A 20,605-nucleotide genomic window follows, 5' to 3' on the forward strand; every position below is an offset into this window, starting at 1 on the left:
TCATTTATTGATCGTTCGAAGATTTTGGACAGTGTGGGTAAAATACTAACTGGTCTGTAATTTGCTTTATCTAAATTACTATTTTTTTATGTAATGGTTTTACTTGCGCTATTTTAAGTTTATCAGGGAATGTTGAATAACTAATACTAGAGTTTATAATAACGGTTAAAGGACCTGTCAGAACAGGTTGAGCTGCCTTCAGCAATTTACTTGATATACCATCAATGCCTACTGCCTTTTTAGTGTTTAGTTTTCCAATTTGCTTTCCTACAAAATCTTCACTGACAGGGTTGAAGGTAAAACATTGATTAGGTTTGATATTTAAGGATATCATAGATATGCTAGGGTGATTTTCATCAACTGTTATGGATTCATTTCCTATGTTTTGTGCCACGTTTACAAAAAAGTTATTAAATAATTCCCCTACTTTTTCTTGATTAGTAATAAGCTTGTCATTTTCGTTTAGAATGGTGTCTTTATTAATATTACTGCCTTTGTTGGTTAAAAAAGGTTTGACAGTTTTCCAGAAATCCTGAGATTTGCATCCCCCTGTACACCTTCAATGAAGTAATTATTTAAAGATTTACGTTGTATTTTGGTTACAAGATTTCTTTGTTGTCTGTAATTTTCCCAATTTTTTGTATTCTTGTTATTTAAATATTTGTTATGGAGCATTCTTTTTTTATAAATTGCACTTTTTAATTGTTTATTCATATATGGCACTGGTTTCTTTTGGACTTTTTTCATTTTAATTGGTGCATGTTTAACATTTAAAAAGTGTTCCTCAAAAGTATTATAAAGTTTATTTACATCTGGTTCGTTAAAGTCGACACGCGAAAATTTTGTTTCTAACTCAGTTTGAAAAGAAATGATATCAAAATTTTTAAAACTTCTGTAATTTCGATATTCTCGTCTTTTGGTGGGTATGCTATGTTTTAGCTGCACACCAATAAGATTGTGAACATCACTTAAGCCACAATTAAAGTTACAAGTTTTTCCTAAAAGTTCTGGTTTATTTGTTAGAATGACATCTACCAGACTTGAAACGATTTGCTGTACGGTATCGCTTTGCTTAGAGCCAAGATGTGTTATTTTATTATCTTACGTCAATACAGTTGAACTGTCAGCAATCACGGGAAATGAATGGAGTCAAATTAATAAGCATCCGTATAATACACACGATAGTACAGTGCGGCATAGGATTTTCGCCAGTTGGCAAAGATGGCGGCGCCCGCATTGAACGAAGAAATACAATATGTTACTTACTACAATTTCCGTCCTACCATTTTGCACGGATATATCGGACCGTTTGTCGGTCTGTATCTCGTCTGGCTCTACTGCTGGACCGTTGTGTACGGGCTCGAGGAGTATTTCGAGGCCGGTTTGATCGCACTGGCCTGTATTGGAGTGGTCCAAGTTCTGGTGTCGCTGTTTTGTTTATGGTCCGTGCACGTGCGCTGTGTTCTCACGTGCTCCAGAGTAAGTGGCTCTAATTAACAATTAACATTCTGATAGCTGACATTTGTTTTTTAATGTGTGGATTAGTATGTTAACATACAAATAAAATGAACAAGTGCTTCAGTATGAAACAGCAGCCTGGTCAGCTCTTTTATCGTTGAAGTACCTGTTATCGAACAGCACCTATTATCGAACGTTTTATTTTGGTGCTGTATGCTGAAGCACAAAATTGCACATGACGTCACATCACGGAGTGTATATTGATAGGAGATGAATCGAGTATTTGACCCTTACTGTAGTAAATTCAATCTTATGCAAAAACTATTCATCCGATTTTATTGGTTTATACGTTATCTTGTTGCTTATTAATTCCTCTTTCAAAAAAATAAAACTTTTAGTATATTCCCGTTGTTATTAATGGATTTATAGCGAGTTTAACACAAGAAATACACATTTTATGTTTTACCACCGCGCGTTTTAACGTGTTGTGGCTATCGATCTTTTACAATTAGCGTACAGCAAAGCGCCGAGGTTATACATTTTGATGTACCCACTCACGTCTTTTGTTAAATTATAGTTTCATTTCTGGGCTGATTTTGACAAACTATATATCATTAGAAAGCTTACGTCACGTAGTAAACAGATATATAAATATATATTAAGTTTTTCTTCTGATTTCGACAGCCTGGCGAGTTATAACTTTAACTTTTGCAAATATCATACCGTTTTGGAGTTTTAGAATCTAGATTTACGGTTGACATCTTCGTACTTACAGGCTTGGCGAAATTGCCGGTCCGCCGGTCCTGACCGGCAGATTTCAATTTGGGCCGGCAGGTTTAACAAGAATGTCGGTCCTGGTGACCGGCAAAATGTGAAATGATTGCAAACAAATCTTTTTTTTTCAAGTTGAAAATTCGAAGATCAAATCGCTTACTACATCATGAAAATGAAATCGCTCGTTGTTTTGATGTTTGCTGTAGGTTTGTTACGTACAATTAGCAAATCCAACTTGTTACACAACACCTACTTTAAACTCGTTTGCAAAATCGCCAACTGCGTTCTAACAAAAAAGATCTTGATAGTTTTTACATATTTTTCGAGTAGGATAAGGACAATAAAATATGGTATCGTGATCAACACAACCATATGCATACGCCATTTTTCATTAGTGTAAAGAGTACAGTGCATTATGGGGCAGAGCTTTCATTGGACGAGCGAATTTAAATTTAGATTGAATGCAATACGATACATGTACAAAGAAATGTTTTTATTGCATCATATGCAGTGCCATGTAAAAAAAGTGCTTCCCGGGGACTTTCTGATACTGGTCAAAAATGAAAATGAATCTCTGTTAACAATTACACTGCGTTAGCATGTAAATAAATCGTCTTTTTTATTTAATTAATTACTAGTAAACGTTCTGAAAAATGAAATGCCTTAATCATTAAATGTCAGGTAACGTGTTTTGTACTGTGCGCAGTATATTTTAACAGCCGCTCCAAACTGCAATCATATTAAAGTAAGAATGTTTAAATCGTTTCGAATAACTTTAATTTGATAATTATTCGGCTTGCACATACGTTATTGAAATTATCGCACCGAACCATTCTAATAGGGAATACATGTAATAAAAACTGACACGCGAATTTTTCACAACATGATTGACATTACACAACCGATTAACACCAATTAGCTGCCAGTGTAACCTCTAAGCGATTAAAATCAATTTAACGGCCGGTTGAATAAAGAGATCAAGATGTGATCGCTGCCATTTTTGAATTTTCTAGTTAAGTTGTTGTTGCTTTACGGTCCGGCTAAATTTTCTCCGGACCGGCACATTTTCTGAAATGCCTGTCCGGATGACCGGCAGATTTTTTCTAATTTCGCCATGCCTGTACTTAATACCAATTTGTAGCTTTATATTTGGAGTTCAGTTTTAAAAATTACATCTTGCTTAGGAGAATAGAATTCTGTATTCGATAGGAAAAAAAATTGTTTAAAAACGAAAGTAATTAAGGAATGAAGGCGGAAGAAAGAAGCGCGCGTTCCTAACGCACTGAACTGATGCTACGGTCTTGGCTTTTGTTTAGAAACCAGCCATTGAATTTCCTTTGCCATATTATTATATTTTTTATGGAATATATTGTAGTATTTTGTTCACAAAACATATCAATAAAGCTTATTATAAAGGAATCTAAATAAATTAACGATTTCAGCTCTTGTTTATAACACAGAAAGGGTGTTAAATTTATTATGAAACAGCTTATATAGCAGACCCTATCGATATTATTCGGCTTTGCATGCATACTTGAAATAAAATGGGTGTCAAAAACATTCATCGTTTGCTGTTTATTATCAACGAGGTAATTATGTATAATTATATGAAATGTTATTTACCTTAAATTATCAATTTATTAAAGATTCTTGAAAAATCACGGTCGCTGTTATGCGGGTCATTTCGTATTTTGACATCAGGGCATCATGTCCAACTATTCAAAATCAGATTTTTTTCACTGGGACGATGACGGCTTAGTTTTAGACAGGCAGACTGATAGTTTATTCAGACTTATACGTCTTCAACTCATATATATAAATTATTTATAGATGAATTGTTAGGTGATTACACATATAGCAGTGATGATTCTGAGAATGTTTTCATGTTTCTTATCCGTGTAATCTAGAGTCCGTGGTTTGAGCATTTTATCGCGGTTTTCAATAAAAGATATCTTAATAATCTTGTTTATTGATAGATCTGTGGTTTTGTTGCCTCTGTGTTCAGCACAAATCAATTATCTCCTTATGATCAGATACTGTGCCGATCAATACAAAATAACACTATGGTGTCATACGCCACAGCAGGGACCTATACTTGTATATTGGTCCCTTACCACAGGTGGCAATGTCTGGTCAGTTTACACTTTTTATGATACTCCATGTCTTCTCGTGGTATTAGTGGTCATTTCTTGGAGAAATGTAACGACAAATACTCAATTTTGCGTATATAAGATATGTAGCATATTGAAAACATTTATAGTCATCTGCCCATACAGATTGCCATAAACTAAATACTGTATAGATGTCAGCCAGCTTAATCATAATAATTATAAGTGCTTTATACATGTACATTTTAAACATTTAAAAAATCTAATACTTAACATCTAACGTATTAAGCGGGTACCGGTAAAAAACTCCGTCATTTCGTAGTCCTATAAAGAGTGTATGGTAGTGTACGGAACAACATGATAAAAAACAGCATTCTCATTTGACCACAACGGGGTTAAATAATCTTTCCGAAAAATACAAATAATACAGAGTTATAATTTAGAATTCTATATATTTATAACTCTGATAACTTAAAAAGATATTTCAATATACATGCATAGACAGTTGACCGTGTTTTTCAAGAATCTTTAAATAATTTTAATTAATTGATAATTTATGTTTAATAACCTTTCATATAATTTAACATAATTACCTTTTTGATAATAAACAACAAACGATGAATGTTTTGACACCCATTATATTTGAAGTATGCAAAGCCGAAAAATATCAAGAGGGTCCGCTATATACGCTGTTTCATCATAAAATTAACACCCTTTCTGTGTTATAATCAAGAGCTGAAATCGTTAATTTATTAAGCTTCATTAATACTTAGCTTTTTTAATATGTCTCTAGAACAAAATATTTCAATATATTCCATAAAAAATATAATAATCATGGCAAAGGAAATTCAATGGCCGGTATCTAAACAAAAGCATAATCGCCAAGACCTTAGCATCAGTTCGGTTCGTTAGGACCGCGCGCTACTTTCTTCCGCCTTCATTCCTTACTTGCTTTCATTTTTAAACCATTTTTTTTCTATCATATACAGAATTCTATTCTCCTAGGCAAGATGTTATTTTTAAAACTGAACTCCAAATATAAACGCTACAAATCGGTATAAAGTACGAACATGTCAACCGTAAATCTAGATTCTAAAACTCCAAAACGGTATGATATTTGCAAAAGTTCAAGTTATAACCGAAATTAGAAGAAAAACTTAATTTATATTTATATATCTGAAAACTACGTTACGTAAGCTTTCTAATGATATATAATTTGTCAAAATCGGCCTAGAAATGAAACTATAATTTAACAAAATACGTGAGTGGGTACATCAAATGTATAACCTTTGCGCTTCGGTAAAAGATCGATAGTTACGACACGGTCACGTGACTTAGACACAACAAGATATTTGGCGTAACGGTCCAGTTTCTTATCCGTGTTATCTAGAGTCCGTGGTCACATCTATAAACAACTGGTTGTGCATGAAGCCCATGACTACTTGCCTACTTAGCTTGAAACAAATGCGCCGAAAACAGGTTTAAGGAATGCATTTATTGTTATTTACACGGTTTTATGTGTTTTTGCTATAACTTTTTGAATGCATTTATCAAAACGTGCATTTACACACCAATAAGCATATTTCTGTTTGCAATTTTGATTGCAGCAGACGCAGATTTTTTTGCCGAATCCGGGTCAGGTGATAGTCATGTGACTTTGTATATACTGGAGTAGTATATATGAACTGTCCGGTATTAGGTCATGTTATCATCGGCCGCCTGTTTTGTCTGATAGAGGTGACAATAACCAGGGAATTATTTTTATGAATTCTTGAATGATATATGCTGGAAAACTTAAAATATTAGTTATTAAATGATTGAACGGTTAGTCATTTGTTTGTTAAAACAAAATGTTTTTGTTATTTAAAGTGTTTCAATTTTAACATAATTTAACGTAATTTCTTAGGTGTTTGATAACTGGTTCGTCCACCATAGTAAACAGGGACCTATACAAACAGGTAAAGGTCCCTGTAGTAAAGCATCATGCTAGTTTTTTTGGGGTCAAGGTTCAAGTCATGCACTGGACGCTCTCTTTGTCTCCCAAGCCAACTTTAGTGTCCAGATTCACAGGACAGCTCACAGGCGCTCGATGGCAATGACTCAATGACCGACTATCCGTTGCGACTTTTTGAAAAATGCAGCTGCAGCCGTGATTTTTATAAATCTGTTTATTATAATGCAAACACATACTAAATCAATAAAAATCTTCCGAAAAAAAACGTCTTCTTAAAAAAAAGATAGTTTGACAATATATAAAGATATTGACAAGGTAAATCACTAGCCATTTTCTCAAGCAACGGAAGTACGTCATTACCCATTATAAAATGCTGTCAGCCCGCTCGCTTATTGAAATGCGCGCGCAGGCTGGGAAACTCGCCCTTTCTCTTAGTCTTTGTTTAAAATTTCATAATGTTAACAAAAAGTGTTCTGGTGTTGTTTAAAAGGAAAATCTACATGCATTTTTTTTTAAGATACATAATATTGTTAAATACTGTACTTGGAATTTGTGGGATAGTAGAACTCTAGAGGCCATGTTTATTGCTCAATCTTCATGAAACTTGGTTAGAATATTTGTCTTAATGATATCTTGGATGATGTCTAAAAGGAGCAACTTTGGGCCTTTTAAGCCATATTGTTTTCAGGCCTTGAAGAATCCACTCGACCGCTCGCATATATGCGAGTGAAGTTGACGGTCGAGCGAGTAAAGTTTGTTAAATACTCGACCGACTGGGCGAGTGCTGTTTTTCAAGTTGAGAAATATAAATTCAGTTCCAGAACTCCTGCCACATCGATACAAATTCAAACAATTTTTTGAATGAACAAAAAATACATTTAGTACAAAAAGAGACTGCACTTTCGTTTTGACAATGAAAATGACGTCACGGGCACAGTGAAAAAAATTCTTATAATCGGCTGCGCTCTTTTCGAAGGTGTCAGTGCTCTTAGCTAATCGATTAAAATTGAAAAAAAAACAGTAAAATATATTGGTCATTCCGTGAAGAATAAAATTTCATTTTAATGTAAATATCAATAAAAAAATAATACATAACTGGTCAATTATAATACTTCTTATATTTTATTAAAAATAAACAGAAAAATAATTAATAATAAACAGAATAATTCGTGATCAGAAGCCTTAACCAAAATTTACCATATTGTAACCCTTTGTCAATCAAGCGTGTCTTTCAGTAAAAGTTCGTCTGAAATATTAAAACTCAGCATGGAAAAGGGTTCTTTTTTAAAAATATCTGCAAGGTGGTGGAGACAGGGAACAGAAAGAAAGATCATCAAAACGAGAAGCGGAAAATATTGAGAAAATGAAACATGTGCAGAAAACGTAAGGAAAGCAAATAAAATCCATCCGATAATGTAGTTAATTTGTTTGCAGTTTAGTGTCACTATGTTATGTAGGTTAAAAGGTTCTGGTTGATCATAACTATAAATATAGATATTTTTTTGTAAATGCAGGACCAGTAGATTAAAGTGAAAGGCGAGTGGATTGTCAGACCTACTCGCCCTGCAGGGCGAGTGGCTCTGGAAAAATTCTTCAAGGCCCAGGGATGGAAACTAACGTTTTACAATTGGTTTCCCACACGGGCAACCATCTTTAGTATTTTGGTTGCCCAACTAAAGACTAATGAGCCCAGTACAATGTATATGTAGGGTCGTGTGTATATAAGAATTTCTTTAAATAAAATAAAAGATAAGTAAACAACAACATTGCTTAATTTACAAACTTTTTGTGTATTATGTCCTAATATAAGTCTGAGTTAAATCATTTCATTGGCTTTGATAAATGAATTTTATTAAACTAATTATTAACTCACAGACGTCAATTTCATTAAATGTTTAAATGCACATTGTTTCAAGCTTAAAAAGCAAGTTGCCCAGCCGGACTACTTACTTTTGAATTTGAGTTGCCCAGGCCAAAATGTACTGGTCCCGGGCTCACGGGCAACCACTAATTTCCATCCCTGCAGGCCTGGTTTTAACCATATTGTAATGTTGTTTTCTCAATTCTTCAAGGCCTGGTTTTAACCATATTGTAATGTTGTTTTCTCAATTCTTCAAGGCCTGGTTTTTAACCATATTGTAATGTTGTTTTCTCAATTCTTCAAGGCCTGGTTTTAACCATATTGTAATGTTGTTTTAACCATATTGTAATGTTGTTTTAACCATATTGTAATGTTGTTTTAACCATATTGTAATGTTGTTTTAACCATATTGTTATGTTGTTTTAACCATATTGTAATGTTGTTTTAACCATATTGTGATGTTGTTTTAACCATATTGTAATGTTGTTTTAACCATATTGTAATGTTGTTTTAACCATATTGTAATGTTGTTTTAACCATATTGTGATGTTATTTTAACCATATTGTAATGTTGTTCTAACCATATTGTAATGTTGTTTTAACCATATTGTGATGTTGTTTTAACCATATTGTAATGTTGTTTTAACCATATTGTAATGTTGTTTTAACCAAATTGTGATGTTGTTTTAACCATATTGTAATGTTGTTCTAACCATATTGTAATGTTGTTTTAACCATATTGTGATGTTGTTTTAACCATATTGTAATGTTGTTTTAACCATATTGTAATGTTGTTTTAACCATATTGTGATGTTGTTTTAACCATATTGTAATGTTGTTTTAACCATATTGTAATGTTGTTTTAACCAAATTGTGATGTTGTTTTCTCAACCTGCAGGTTCTGAGTCCTGAGAAAGCCACGTTGGTGAAGGTGGTCCCGACTCCCAACAACGGCTTTACAGAACTTGTGAAGCTGCATAGAACTCAGGTACAGGCTGATACAAATAGAAATAAAGTTTCACAGGGTTTTGTAGCCAATTGTATAAATATGGATAACTTTAGCCAATCCAATAGATAACCTTTTTCGGATAAAGAAAAACAAAGTAAAATACTAAATCATCAACTGTAATTACTCTTATGTTTTCGGACACTTAATTTTTTTTTTTTTATTTCGTGTCCGAAAACTTAGATACGAAAAATATTCACAAAATACAGGTGTCCGAAAACTTAGAGTAAAAATTTTAAGTGTCCGAAAATAGCGTCAATTGTATCATTGACTACAGGTAATAGCACGCTCTTGTAAAATACCATGCCGTATAGTATAAATTACAGTTATATATGTTTGCACTGCATTTTAAATAATTTTAAATGCTTAATTTATTTGACAGAAAGTTACTACAATGTTGTACTTTAACCAACGAGTTCAAAGATGAGCATGTGATGTACCGATACTCGCTAGTATGAACCTGTAATTAAGGCAACAAAAAAGCAATGAATTCTTTGTTTGTTCATTTCCGATAGTTGTTGTCTAACACCTTTTATTGTTCGTAAAACTTGCAATAGGGTGTATCACACTTAATTATGTGTCACAGTTATTTAACTGAGAAGGGGTAGTACCATTGTGGTAGATAATTGAACTGTTAATTGGCACTACCCCTGGCCATAAGGCTTATGCTATCGGGCGCAACCATTGTTTAATACCGGTTTACAAGGTTATTTACCCAATAACGCAAATGTAATGGTCCGTTGCCCTCAGGCATGCACCTGCCATGTTTTATGATGTTAATCTGGTTGTAAAACCCCATGTGTCATTAGATATTGAAAACAGGACCGAAATTTTGTAAAATAGCGCTATAAAATATACTGTCCGAAAACTATGAGACATTAATTATGGACGAAAACTTGTGTGTCCGAAAATTAAGAGTCACAAAAATATTTATTTTTGCGAAAAAAAGGGGTGTCCGAAAACATAGAGTAATTACGGTATTGCTTATGTTCACATGAAAGATTGGTGTATTTTAAACTCCAAATTGTCATGTAGATTAATCTTGCCAATCCTACAACTTAAATTCTTATTCACACAAAAAGTTATTTGTATAGTATTTACACTTAAAAGAAGACATGGATATTAGCTGCACTCGGGTAAAACCAGGCTGAATGCATGCGCGCAAAGTTTCATCCCAGATTAGCCTGGGCAGTCAGATTAGGCAAAACAGGGACAACAATTTTGCTTTAACTGGATTTTCCCTGATTTGCTTTTAACGAAAATACCATAAAAGTGAAAAGTGTATTGCTTGATCAGCTTGTGGACTGTACAGGCTATTCTGGAACGACACTTTATGCACATGCATTAAGCCTAATTTTACCATGGCAATACTCGTATGAATCTGAGACTCTCTGTTTTATGGCGAAGAGAAATAGCTTAGTTTTGGTGTTCTACCCAGGAAACTGACTCAAAACTGTTTCAAGAGTATTTGGCCTTTCATGGATGAAGCTTTAATTGATTTAATAATATTTAAGGTTTAAAATAATGTGTAACTCTTTGTTTTCAGGAAAATGGCGTTGAGGAGTTGTGGTTCAACTTCCAGAAGACCAAGTATAGCTATGACAGGGAGGAGAAGAGGCAGTTTGTGGCGCTGACATTTCCAGTGTCCCACTCCGTACACCACTACCTCGAGTGGAAGGGACTGCAGGAGGAGGAGGACATCAGGCACGCTGAAAACACATTTGGGAAAAACCTGTGAGTAGGCACTGAGATTGGGAAAAAAACTGTGAGTAGGAACTGAGATTGGGAAAAACATGTGAGTAAGCACTGAGATTGGGAAAACCTGTGAGTAAGCACTGAGATTGGGAAAAACATGTGAGTAATCACTGAGATTGGGAAAAACCTATGAGTAAGCACTGAGATTGGGAAAAACATGTGAGTAGTCACTGAGATTGGGAAAACCTGTGAGTAGTCACTGAGATTGGGAAAAACCTGTGAGTAATCACTGAGATTGGGAAAAACCTGTGAGTAGTCACTGAGATTGGGAAAAACATGTGAGTAGTCACTGAGATTGGGAAAACCTGCGAGTAAGCACTGAGATTGGGAAAACCTGTGAGTAGTCACTGAGATTGGGAAAACCTGTGAGTAGTCACTGAGATTGGGAAAAACTGTGAGTAGTCACTTAGATTGGGAAAACCTGTGAGTAGTCACTGAGATTGGGAAAACCTGTGAGTAGTCACTGATGTTTCAGTAGACTTCTTTGGGGGAAACCTGGGAGTAGCAGGTGTGTTATTTCTCCATCTTTCAGCTGATTTCCTCACTTTCAATGTCAAAATAATTTTACATATGATTATGAACTTTAATAGATCTATACAACTGAATAGTTTAGTTGAACTAGGTACGGAGGTGTAGGGCATAGTAGTTTCATTAGTTGGTTCTTAAATCACAACACTGGAGTAAGAACTGTGATTTGTGAAAAGCCTGTGAGTAAGTCACTGAGATTTGGGAAAAGACCTGTGAGTAGTCACTGAGATTTTGGAATAAACAGTGTGTAGTCACTGGGATTTAGGGAAAAACCTGTGAGTAGGGAATGAGATTTGGGAAAGCCTGTGAGTAGTCACTGAGACGTGGGAACAAATCTTTGAGTAGCCACTGAGATTTGGGAAAAAACCTGTGAGTAGTCACTGAGATTTTGGAAAAAAACAGTGTGTAGTCACTGGGATTTTGGGAAAAACCTGTGAGTAGTCACTGAGATTTGGGAAAAAACTAGTGTGATGTCACTGGGATTTTGGAAATAACCTGTGAGTAGGGACTAAGATTTGGGAAAAAAAAGTGATTAGTTACTAAGATTAAAGCGGGTATATACGATTTTGTCAAATATTTATGAATTTACATAAACTGTGTAAAAAACTTATTATATATATATTTCATTACAAATTCAAATAAAAGTTAAGAAGAACATGTGTCAAAAAATGCGAAATAAGCCAGATATTTAACCAGGTTTTCCGAAGGAAAAAACTGGTTATTAGATTGGCGAATGCGGGCGGGCTGGCTGGCTGGCTGGCTGGCTGGCTGGCGGGCTTGCTGGCGGGCTGGCGGAATAAGCTTGTCCGGGCCATAACTATGTCGTTCATTGTCAGATTTTAAAATCATTTGGCACATTTGTTCACCATCATTGGACGGTGTGTCGCGCGAAATAATTACGTCGATATCTCCAAGGTCAAGGTCACACTTTGAGTTCAAAGGTCAAAAATGGCCATAAATGAGCTTGTCCGAGCCATAACTATGTCGTTCATCGTCAGATTTTAAAATCATTTGGCACATTTGTTCACCATCATTGGACAGTGTGTCGCGCGAAATAATTACGTCGATATCTCCAAGGTCAAGGTCACACTTTGAGTTCAAAGGTCAAAAATGGCCATAAATGAGCTTGTCCTGGCCATAACTATGTCATTCATTGTGAGATTTTAAAATCATTTGGCACATTTGTTCACCATCATGGGACGGTGTGTCCCACGAAAGAATCACGTCAATATCTCCAATGTCAAGGTCGCCACGACTAAAAATAGATTTAAAAAAAAAAAAAACTTCAAAAGGGGGTTAATTTTTTTTGGTCATTTCAAAAGTTCAGTTTGAGTTTTCTCCCTTTATCAGATTTTTTTTTCACAATGAAAACCTGGTTTTGTGACAATTTTGTCCCTTGTTAATTCTGAAATTGAAAACGGCTGTACAGCTGAATTCGCCAGCATGTATACCATACATGTATGATGTGCATCTAAACTTACGAGGGGTGTTCCAGAAGTTAGTGGATTTTCGCTATAACTTTCATTTGGTAACATAAATGGACAAACAAATAGCATGTAAGAATATTTCGTCCTTTCCAAATCTACTCTCCAAATATCATGGAAATACATAAAACAATAAATATATATCAGAGATTTAAACATGTGCACAATGCGCACACCGACGCATGTGTAACGTTTCTGTTCAACGTCAATGACGTTATGAAGTTAACAACTGTCAAATCTTTTCCACATAATCACCTCCAACGCGAATGCACTTTATGTGTCAAAAGTGTCTCTATACCAGTCAGCGTCAAAAGACGACACGATTCGCTTTGCTGCAACTGTAAGTTCCTGTTTACTTGCAAAGCGAATACCGCACAACTGTGATTTAACTTCCGGGAAGACGCGGAAGTCCATAGGGGCCAAATCCGGGCTGTAAGGAGGACTTAGGCGCTGTAACGTGAAATTTGCCGTAAATTATGTTTATCAACGACATTTAAACCAAATTTAAATTCGCGTAACGCTCATACTTATAATAAAATACACGCGTGCGCCGCATGTCGTTACTGAGGTCTCTATAGCAACGCGTTTCAAACGCGCTTTATGGAATTCATGCATTTTTAGCCTATATATTAAGTCCGTGATAATTGGTTTGTAAAATATGTAAATTTCATTGACTTTTACCAGCAAACTAATAAGTTATAGTGAAAATCCACAAACTTCTGGAACACCCCTCGTAGTTTAACGGTTTATAATACAAAGACGAATGCTTCGGTTATTGTAGGAAAATATGTACATCAATATCGGCTCGGGGCGCTAATTTGCCTTTGCTGCATTTTATGAAATTCGGCTTTAATGTATAATTTTTCTTGCCTATTTTGTGTTATTGTAACATATTTTATCAATATATTACAATTAAACACATATAAAAAATCGTATATACCCGCTTTAAGAAACAAAACTGTGAGCAGTCACTGAGATTTGGGAAAAAAACATGCTAAGAGTAGTCACTGAGATTTGGGGAAAAAAACCTGTGAGAAGTCACTGAGATTTGGTGAAAACCTGTAAGTTGGGACTGAGATTTCAGTAGATAAGAAAAACCATTTTGTTTCATCCATCCTTAAAAGATTGTTTGGTTGGGATGACTTGTCTGACTCATTCATATTGCTCTAACCCAAAAGTTACTTTGTTATTATGCCCCCGGATCGAAAGATTGGGGGTATATTGTTTTTGGCCTGTCTGTCATTGTTTGTGTGTGTGTGTCCCAAAACTTTAACCAAAACTTTAACCTTCTTCATAACTTTTTCAATATTGAACGTAGCAACTTGATATTTGGCATGCATGTGTATCTCATAGAGCTGCACATTTTGAGTGGTAAAAGGTCAAGGTCAAGGTCATCCTTCAAGGCCAAAGGTCAAAAAAAATAATTCAAAAACTTTAACCAAAACTTTCACCTTCTTCATAACTTTTGCAATATCGAACGTAATAACTATTTGGCATGCATGTGTATCTGATGGAGCTGCTTATTTTGAGTGGTGAAAGGTCATCCTTCAAGGTCAAAGGTCAAAAAAAAAATTCAAAGCGGCGCATTAGGGGGCATTGTGTTTCTGACAAACACATCTCTTGTTTTTTTATTGCATTGCATTGTTGTATCAAAGTCTCTGTATTGCTTGCCTTTTTCTTCCATCTGTTTTTAGCTTATAAATTTCCTCTGTGACTGAAAACCCTCCCTGTACATTTCAGGCTGGAAATGGACATCCCAAGGTTTGCCGAGCTGTTCCAGGAGCGCGCCACTGCGCCGTTCTTTGTGTTCCAGGTGTTCTGCGTAGGCTTGTGGTGTCTAGACGAGTACTGGTACTACAGCGTGTTCACTCTGTTCATGCTAATAGCCTTCGAGGCCACGCTGGTACAACAGCAGCTGAGGAACATGGCTGAGATACGCAAGATGGGAAACAAGCCCTATATGATCAATGTGAGCATATGGAAATACAGAATCATAGATACAGTATATGTGAATGTGCCACATCTGATCAAACTGTTACTTAATAATGTACAGAACCATAGATATATGTGAATGTGCCACATCTGATCAAACTGTTACTTAATAATGTACAGAACCATAGATATATGTGAATGTGCCACATCTGATCAAACTTGTACTTTATAATGTACAGAACCATAGATATATGTGAATGTGCCACATCTGATCAAACTTGTACTTTATAATGTTGGTATATAGAAAATGTGTACCATAATTACTCTAAAGTTTTTGGACGCTCTAAATTTTAGGACACCCCCTTTATTTAACCCAAATAATTATTTTTAGTGACTCGGACATTCAGGTTTTTGTCCATTATTAATTACTCTATATTTTCAGGCAGTATATATAACAGCACTATTTAACCAGATTTCTGTCCTGTTTAGGCTTATCTACTGTCACTTCGATCATGTGATTTTATGACAGGATTAACACTTTCTCCCATTAGAAGTTAAGTGAAAATAGCATAAAATCAGAACAGCCTGTGAGTATCTCGTAGTCTGTTCAGGTTTTATGCTGTTTGTTGCTCATTAGTAACTAAGGGTTGGAAATGAAGCCTTTAAAACTTGAATTTAGTAATAAAGGTAATATTTAACTTTCAAAGGGACTGCAAATTTGTCAAAATACATATCTAAGTGGTAAATGGTTAAATTGTATCTAAGTGGTAAAGGGTTAAATTCGTATCTAAGTGGTAAAGATTTAAATACGTATCTTAAGTGTTAAAGGGTTAAATACGTATCTAAGTGGTAAAAGGTTAAATACGTATATAAGTGGTAAAGGGTTAAATACATATCTAAGTGGTAAAGTTTAAATACGTTTCTAAGTGGTAAAGGGTTAAATACGTATATAAGTGGTAAAGGGTTAAATACATATCTAAGTGGTGAAGTTAAATACATATATAAGTGGTAAAGGGTTAAAAATGTATCTCAGTGGTAAAGGGTTAAATACGTATGTAAGCGGTAAAGGGTTAAATACGTGTCTAAGTGGTAAAGGGTAAAATATGTATCTAAGTGGTAAAGGGTTAAATACGTATCTAAGTGGTAAAGGGTTAAATACGCATCTAAGTGGTTAAGGGTTAAATACATATGTAAGTGGTAAAGGGTTAAATACGTATCTTAGTGGTAAAGGGTTAAATACGTATCTAAGTGGTAAAGGGTTAAATACGCATCTAAGTTGTAAAGGGTTAAATACATATCTAAGTGGTAAAGGGTTAAATACGCATCTAAGTGGTAAAGGGTTAAATACATATCTAAGTAGTAAAGGGTTTAATAAGTATCTAAGTGGTAAACGGTTAAATAAGTATCTAAGTGGTAAAGGGTTAAATCAGCACATGTGGAATTGTTGAGATACAGATTTTTTCAGAGAAGTTATTTATTACTGCCTGTTGACCCTTTCCTTAAAAAACAAATTAGTGAATATGGCTATATTCAAAAAGCATAAAACCAGAACAGCCTGCAAGTAACTGGCAGTCCGTTCAGGTTTTATGCATTTTGCTGCATTAAGAGCTGGAAATAAAGCCATTCAAACTTGAATCTGCTGTGAAAGGTCTTTAAATAAATTTGATTATCTATGGGACTACAAAAGCATCAAAATGCATGTCTAAGTAGTAAAGAGTTAATGTTGACTTGTTTCTTACTTACAAGTGGGACCTTGGTCTAGTGGTGGGATGCTGGTCTAGGAACCGGAAGGTCCCTGGTTCAAATACCGCTCAGACCACGGAATTTTCCTAAGCAAAAAAATAATCCCATGCTTGGCTTTTCTCCCCCCAGAAGTATATAAATGGGTACCTGTAAGGGAAAAAAGCCAATGTGCCTTGGCTGCATCTTGTGGCGAATGTTAACGGATGACTTAAATCCCAGTGATCGGGGGGTAAATGTCAAAGTCGATTGAATATGAGTCTAGTATCATAATCAGACTATAAACACATGCATTTACCATTTACTTCAGGTGTACAGGAACAGAAAGTGGCGTATGCAGCTGACAACAGACCTTGTGCCTGGGGATATAGTCTCTATAGGTGAGTAGGGCAGAGAACCGTAATCGAGTACAATGTAAACCTTAAATTGTACTAATAGTGTGAAATAAATAGTTTGTTATTTAACAGTAGTTTGTTATTTAACAGTTGGAACATATTTTGAAACAAGTATAAAGAGCATATATATGTGTTCATGACTTCTTGTACACTTATGAGCCTTGGTCTGGGAAAACAGGGCTTAATGCATGTGCGTAAAGTGTCGTCCCATGTTATTCTGTGCAGTCTGCACAGGCTAACCTGGGACAATACTTGCTGCAGACACTGGATTTTCGTTAAGGAAATACTTCCTTTAAATAAAAAGTTTTATAATAGCTGACTGCACAGGCTAATCTGGGACAACATTTTATTCACATGCATTTAGTCTAGCTTTTCCAGAATTAAGTTCTATAGAGAAATATGTTTAACCCTCTCAGTGCGGGAACCGAATTTTGAAGGCCTGTGCAAACAGTTTGGATCCAGATGAGACGCCACAGAACATGGCGTCTCATCAGGATCCAAACTGTTTGCTATTCTGATAGTATTCTTTGAAAAAAATCGAAGAAAATGCTAATTTTTTTAATTTAGCAGACAACATTTTAGCAGACGGCAAATTTCCCAGCATGCAAAGGGTTAAAACTGTTCTTTGTTCACTACTTCTTGTACCAATGTAAAGTAGTGTACTGATAATTAGATTACAATATTCTCCTCCTGTAGGCAGAATACATGTACATATAGGTCGCTTCCATGACGACCATCTTGTAACATGTGACCTGCTGTTGCTAAGGTGACAATGTCATGTGTCTATCATATAGGTCGTTCCCATGATGACCATCTGGTACCATGTGACCTGCTATTACTAAGGGGACCATGTATAGTGGATGAGGCCATGTTGACAGGGGAGTCAGTACCTGTGATGAAGGTGAGAACACAGTCCATACTCAACATGCTATTCCCTGACTTAGTAATACTAGTATTTCACCTAAAAAACCCTTCAGAGATTGAATATTAACTGGCAGTGTTCCGTATTCCCCTGGTTGGGTGGAATATAGAAGTCGCACCATCCCTCCCTCTGTCCTGCACCTGTCATTTAGTTTCAGAAGTATATTTCTTATATTCTTTCTGAAATTTTCCTGGTCTTTGGTTTTTGAGTTTCAGATCAAGTTTAAGTTTTGTTCTTGATCACTGATTTTATTTTAACAACATTTAAATACATTTTACACTAGAGCCAGTGTTTGTTGTTTTCAGGAGCCCGTTGAGAGTCTGGAGGGGGACCACGTCCTAGACGTGGAATCAGACGGCAAGCTGCACATCCTGTATGGGGGGACCAAGGTGGTACAGCATACCCCACCCAGCAAGACAACTGCGGCCATGAAGGGTGCGTACTGCAGAGGGCACCTGGGTCATGTTGGGAGCTTTACTTGTAGCATTATTTTCATACCGTACTGCAGAGGGCACCTGGGTCATGTTGGGAGCTTTACTTGTAGCACTATTTTCATACCGTACTGCAGAGGGCACCTGGGTCATGTTGGGAGCTTTACTTGTAGCACTATTTTCATACAGTACTGCAGAGGGCACCTGGGTTATGTTGGGAGCTTTACTTGTAGCACTATTTTCATACAGTACTGCAGAGGGCACCTGGGTCATGTTGGGAGCTTTACTTGTAGCACTATTTTAATACCGTACTGCAGAGGGCACCTGGGTCATGTTGGGAGCTTTACTTGTAGCACTATTTTCATACTGTTCTGCAGAGGGCACCTGGGTCATGTTGGGAGCTTTACTTGTAGCATTATTTTCATACCGTACTGCAGAGGGCACCTGGGTCATGTTGGGAGCTTTACTTGTAGCATTATTTTCATACCGTACTGCAGAGGGCACCTGGGTCATGTTGGGAGCTTTACTTGTAGCACTATTTTCATACAGTACTGCAGAGGGCACCTGGGTTATGTTGGGAGCTTTACTTGTAGCACTATTTTTATACGGTACTGCAGAGGGCACCTGGGTCATGTTGGGAGCTTTACTTGTAGCACTATTTTCATACAGTACTGCAGAGGGCACCTGGGTCATGTTGGGAGCATTACTTGTAGCACTATTTTCATACCGTACTGCAGAGGGCACCTGGGTTATGTTGGGAGCTTTACTTGTAGCACTATTTTTATACGGTACTGCAGAGGGCACCTGGGTCATGTTGGGAGCTTTACTTGTAGCACTATTTTCATACGGTACTGCAGAGGGCACCTGGTTCATGTTGGGAGCATTACTTGTATCACTCTTTTCATACCGTTCTGCAGAGGGCACCTGGGTCATGTTGGGAGCTTTACTTGTAGCACTATTTTAATACCGTACTGCAGAGGGCACCTGGGTCATGTTGGGAGCTTTACTTGTAGCACTATTTTCATACCGTACTGCAAAAGGATTGGCACCTGAGTCGCATTGAGAGCATTGCTTGTAGCACTACATTAAATTAAGTTTTTTTTTTCAAAAATAAACTTTTATGGACATGTGCATTTGTTGATTTCATATTTCGGATGAAAAAAGAGAGAAGTTTGCATCTGTCATTTTCCAATGTATACAATGCTAAAACAAAATAAGTCTGGCTCTAGAAAAAAGGCACGATGATTGTGTGTTAAAGGTCATCCTAGATTAAATGCATGATGATTGTGTGTTAAAGGTCATCCTAGACTGGCCTTCGCAGTCTTCACAGGCTAATCAGCCACAACACTTTCTTGAATGGTATTTGTCGTTCAAAGGAGGTCTCTTCTTAGTGACAATCCTTTTAAGCCTGAAAGTGTCCACCCTGATATATGAGATGACACAAGCCTGAAAGTGTCCACCCTGATATATGAGATGACACAAGCCTGAAAGTGTCCACCCTGATATATGAGATGACACAATCCTTTTAAGCCTGAAAGTGTCCACCCTGATATACGAGATGACACAATCCTTTTAAGCCTGAAAGTGTCCACCCTGATATATGAGATGACACAAGCATTCTTCCTAGTGACAATCCTTTTAAGCCTGAAAGTGTCCACCCTGATATATGAGATGACACAAGCCTGAAAGTGTCCACCCTGATATACGAGATGACACAATCCTTTTAAGCCTGAAAGTGTCCACCCTGATATATGAGATGACACAAGCATTCTTCTTAGTGACAATCCTTTTAAGCCTGAAAGTGTCCACCCTGATATACGAGATGACACAAGCCTGAAAGTGTCCACCCTGATATATGAGATGACACAAGCATTCTTCTTAGTGACAATCCTTTTAAGCCTGAAAGTGTCCACCCTGATATATGAGATGACACAAGCCTGAAAGTGTCCACCCTGATATACGAGATGACACAAGCATTCTTCTTAGTGACAATCCTTTTAAGCCTGAAAGTGTCCACCCTGATATACGAGATGACACAAGCATTCTTCTTAGTGACAATCCTTTTAAGTCTGAAAGTGTCCACCCTGATATACGAGATGACACAAGCATTCTTCTTAGTGACAATCCTTTTAAGTCTGAAAGTGTCCACCCTGATATACGAGATGACACAAGCATTCTTCTTAGTGACAATCCTTTTAAGTCTGAAAGTGTCCACCCTGATATACGAGATGACACAATCATTCTTCTTAGTGACAAT

The 20,605-nt window shown here is 36.2% G+C and overlaps 3 protein-coding genes across 11 annotated transcripts in view; 1 reads left to right on the forward strand and 2 right to left on the reverse strand.

The window, feature by feature from the left end:
• LOC127836879 (uncharacterized) overlaps positions 1-20,605 on the reverse strand; it is a 339,553-nt gene that overhangs the window by 271,843 nt on the left and 47,105 nt on the right. The window lies entirely within an intron of this gene.
• Positions 1-20,605, reverse strand: part of LOC127836852 (probable serine/threonine-protein kinase tsuA) — a 404,515-nt gene that overhangs the window by 184,384 nt on the left and 199,526 nt on the right. The gene's annotated exons all lie outside the window — the stretch shown is intronic.
• LOC127836850 (endoplasmic reticulum transmembrane helix translocase-like) overlaps positions 1,206-20,605 on the forward strand; it is a 55,146-nt gene continuing 35,746 nt past the window's right edge. For both annotated transcript variants that reach the window (XR_008028951.1, XM_052363472.1), the window contains exons 1-7: positions 1,206-1,479; positions 9,054-9,143; positions 10,708-10,895; positions 14,669-14,897; positions 16,911-16,980; positions 17,790-17,896; positions 18,223-18,352. Coding sequence is in view for 1 of the 2 variants with exons in the window: in XM_052363472.1 (XP_052219432.1) it covers positions 1,222-1,479; positions 9,054-9,143; positions 10,708-10,895; positions 14,669-14,897; positions 16,911-16,980; positions 17,790-17,896; positions 18,223-18,352 (1,072 nt within the window). In the remaining variant the exon portion in view is untranslated. The remainder of the gene's footprint in view (positions 1,480-9,053; positions 9,144-10,707; positions 10,896-14,668; positions 14,898-16,910; positions 16,981-17,789; positions 17,897-18,222; positions 18,353-20,605) is intronic.

This window comes from Dreissena polymorpha, chromosome 7, assembly GCF_020536995.1.
Source record: "Dreissena polymorpha isolate Duluth1 chromosome 7, UMN_Dpol_1.0, whole genome shotgun sequence".
In the NCBI taxonomy this organism is placed as follows: domain Eukaryota; kingdom Metazoa; phylum Mollusca; class Bivalvia; order Myida; family Dreissenidae; genus Dreissena; species Dreissena polymorpha.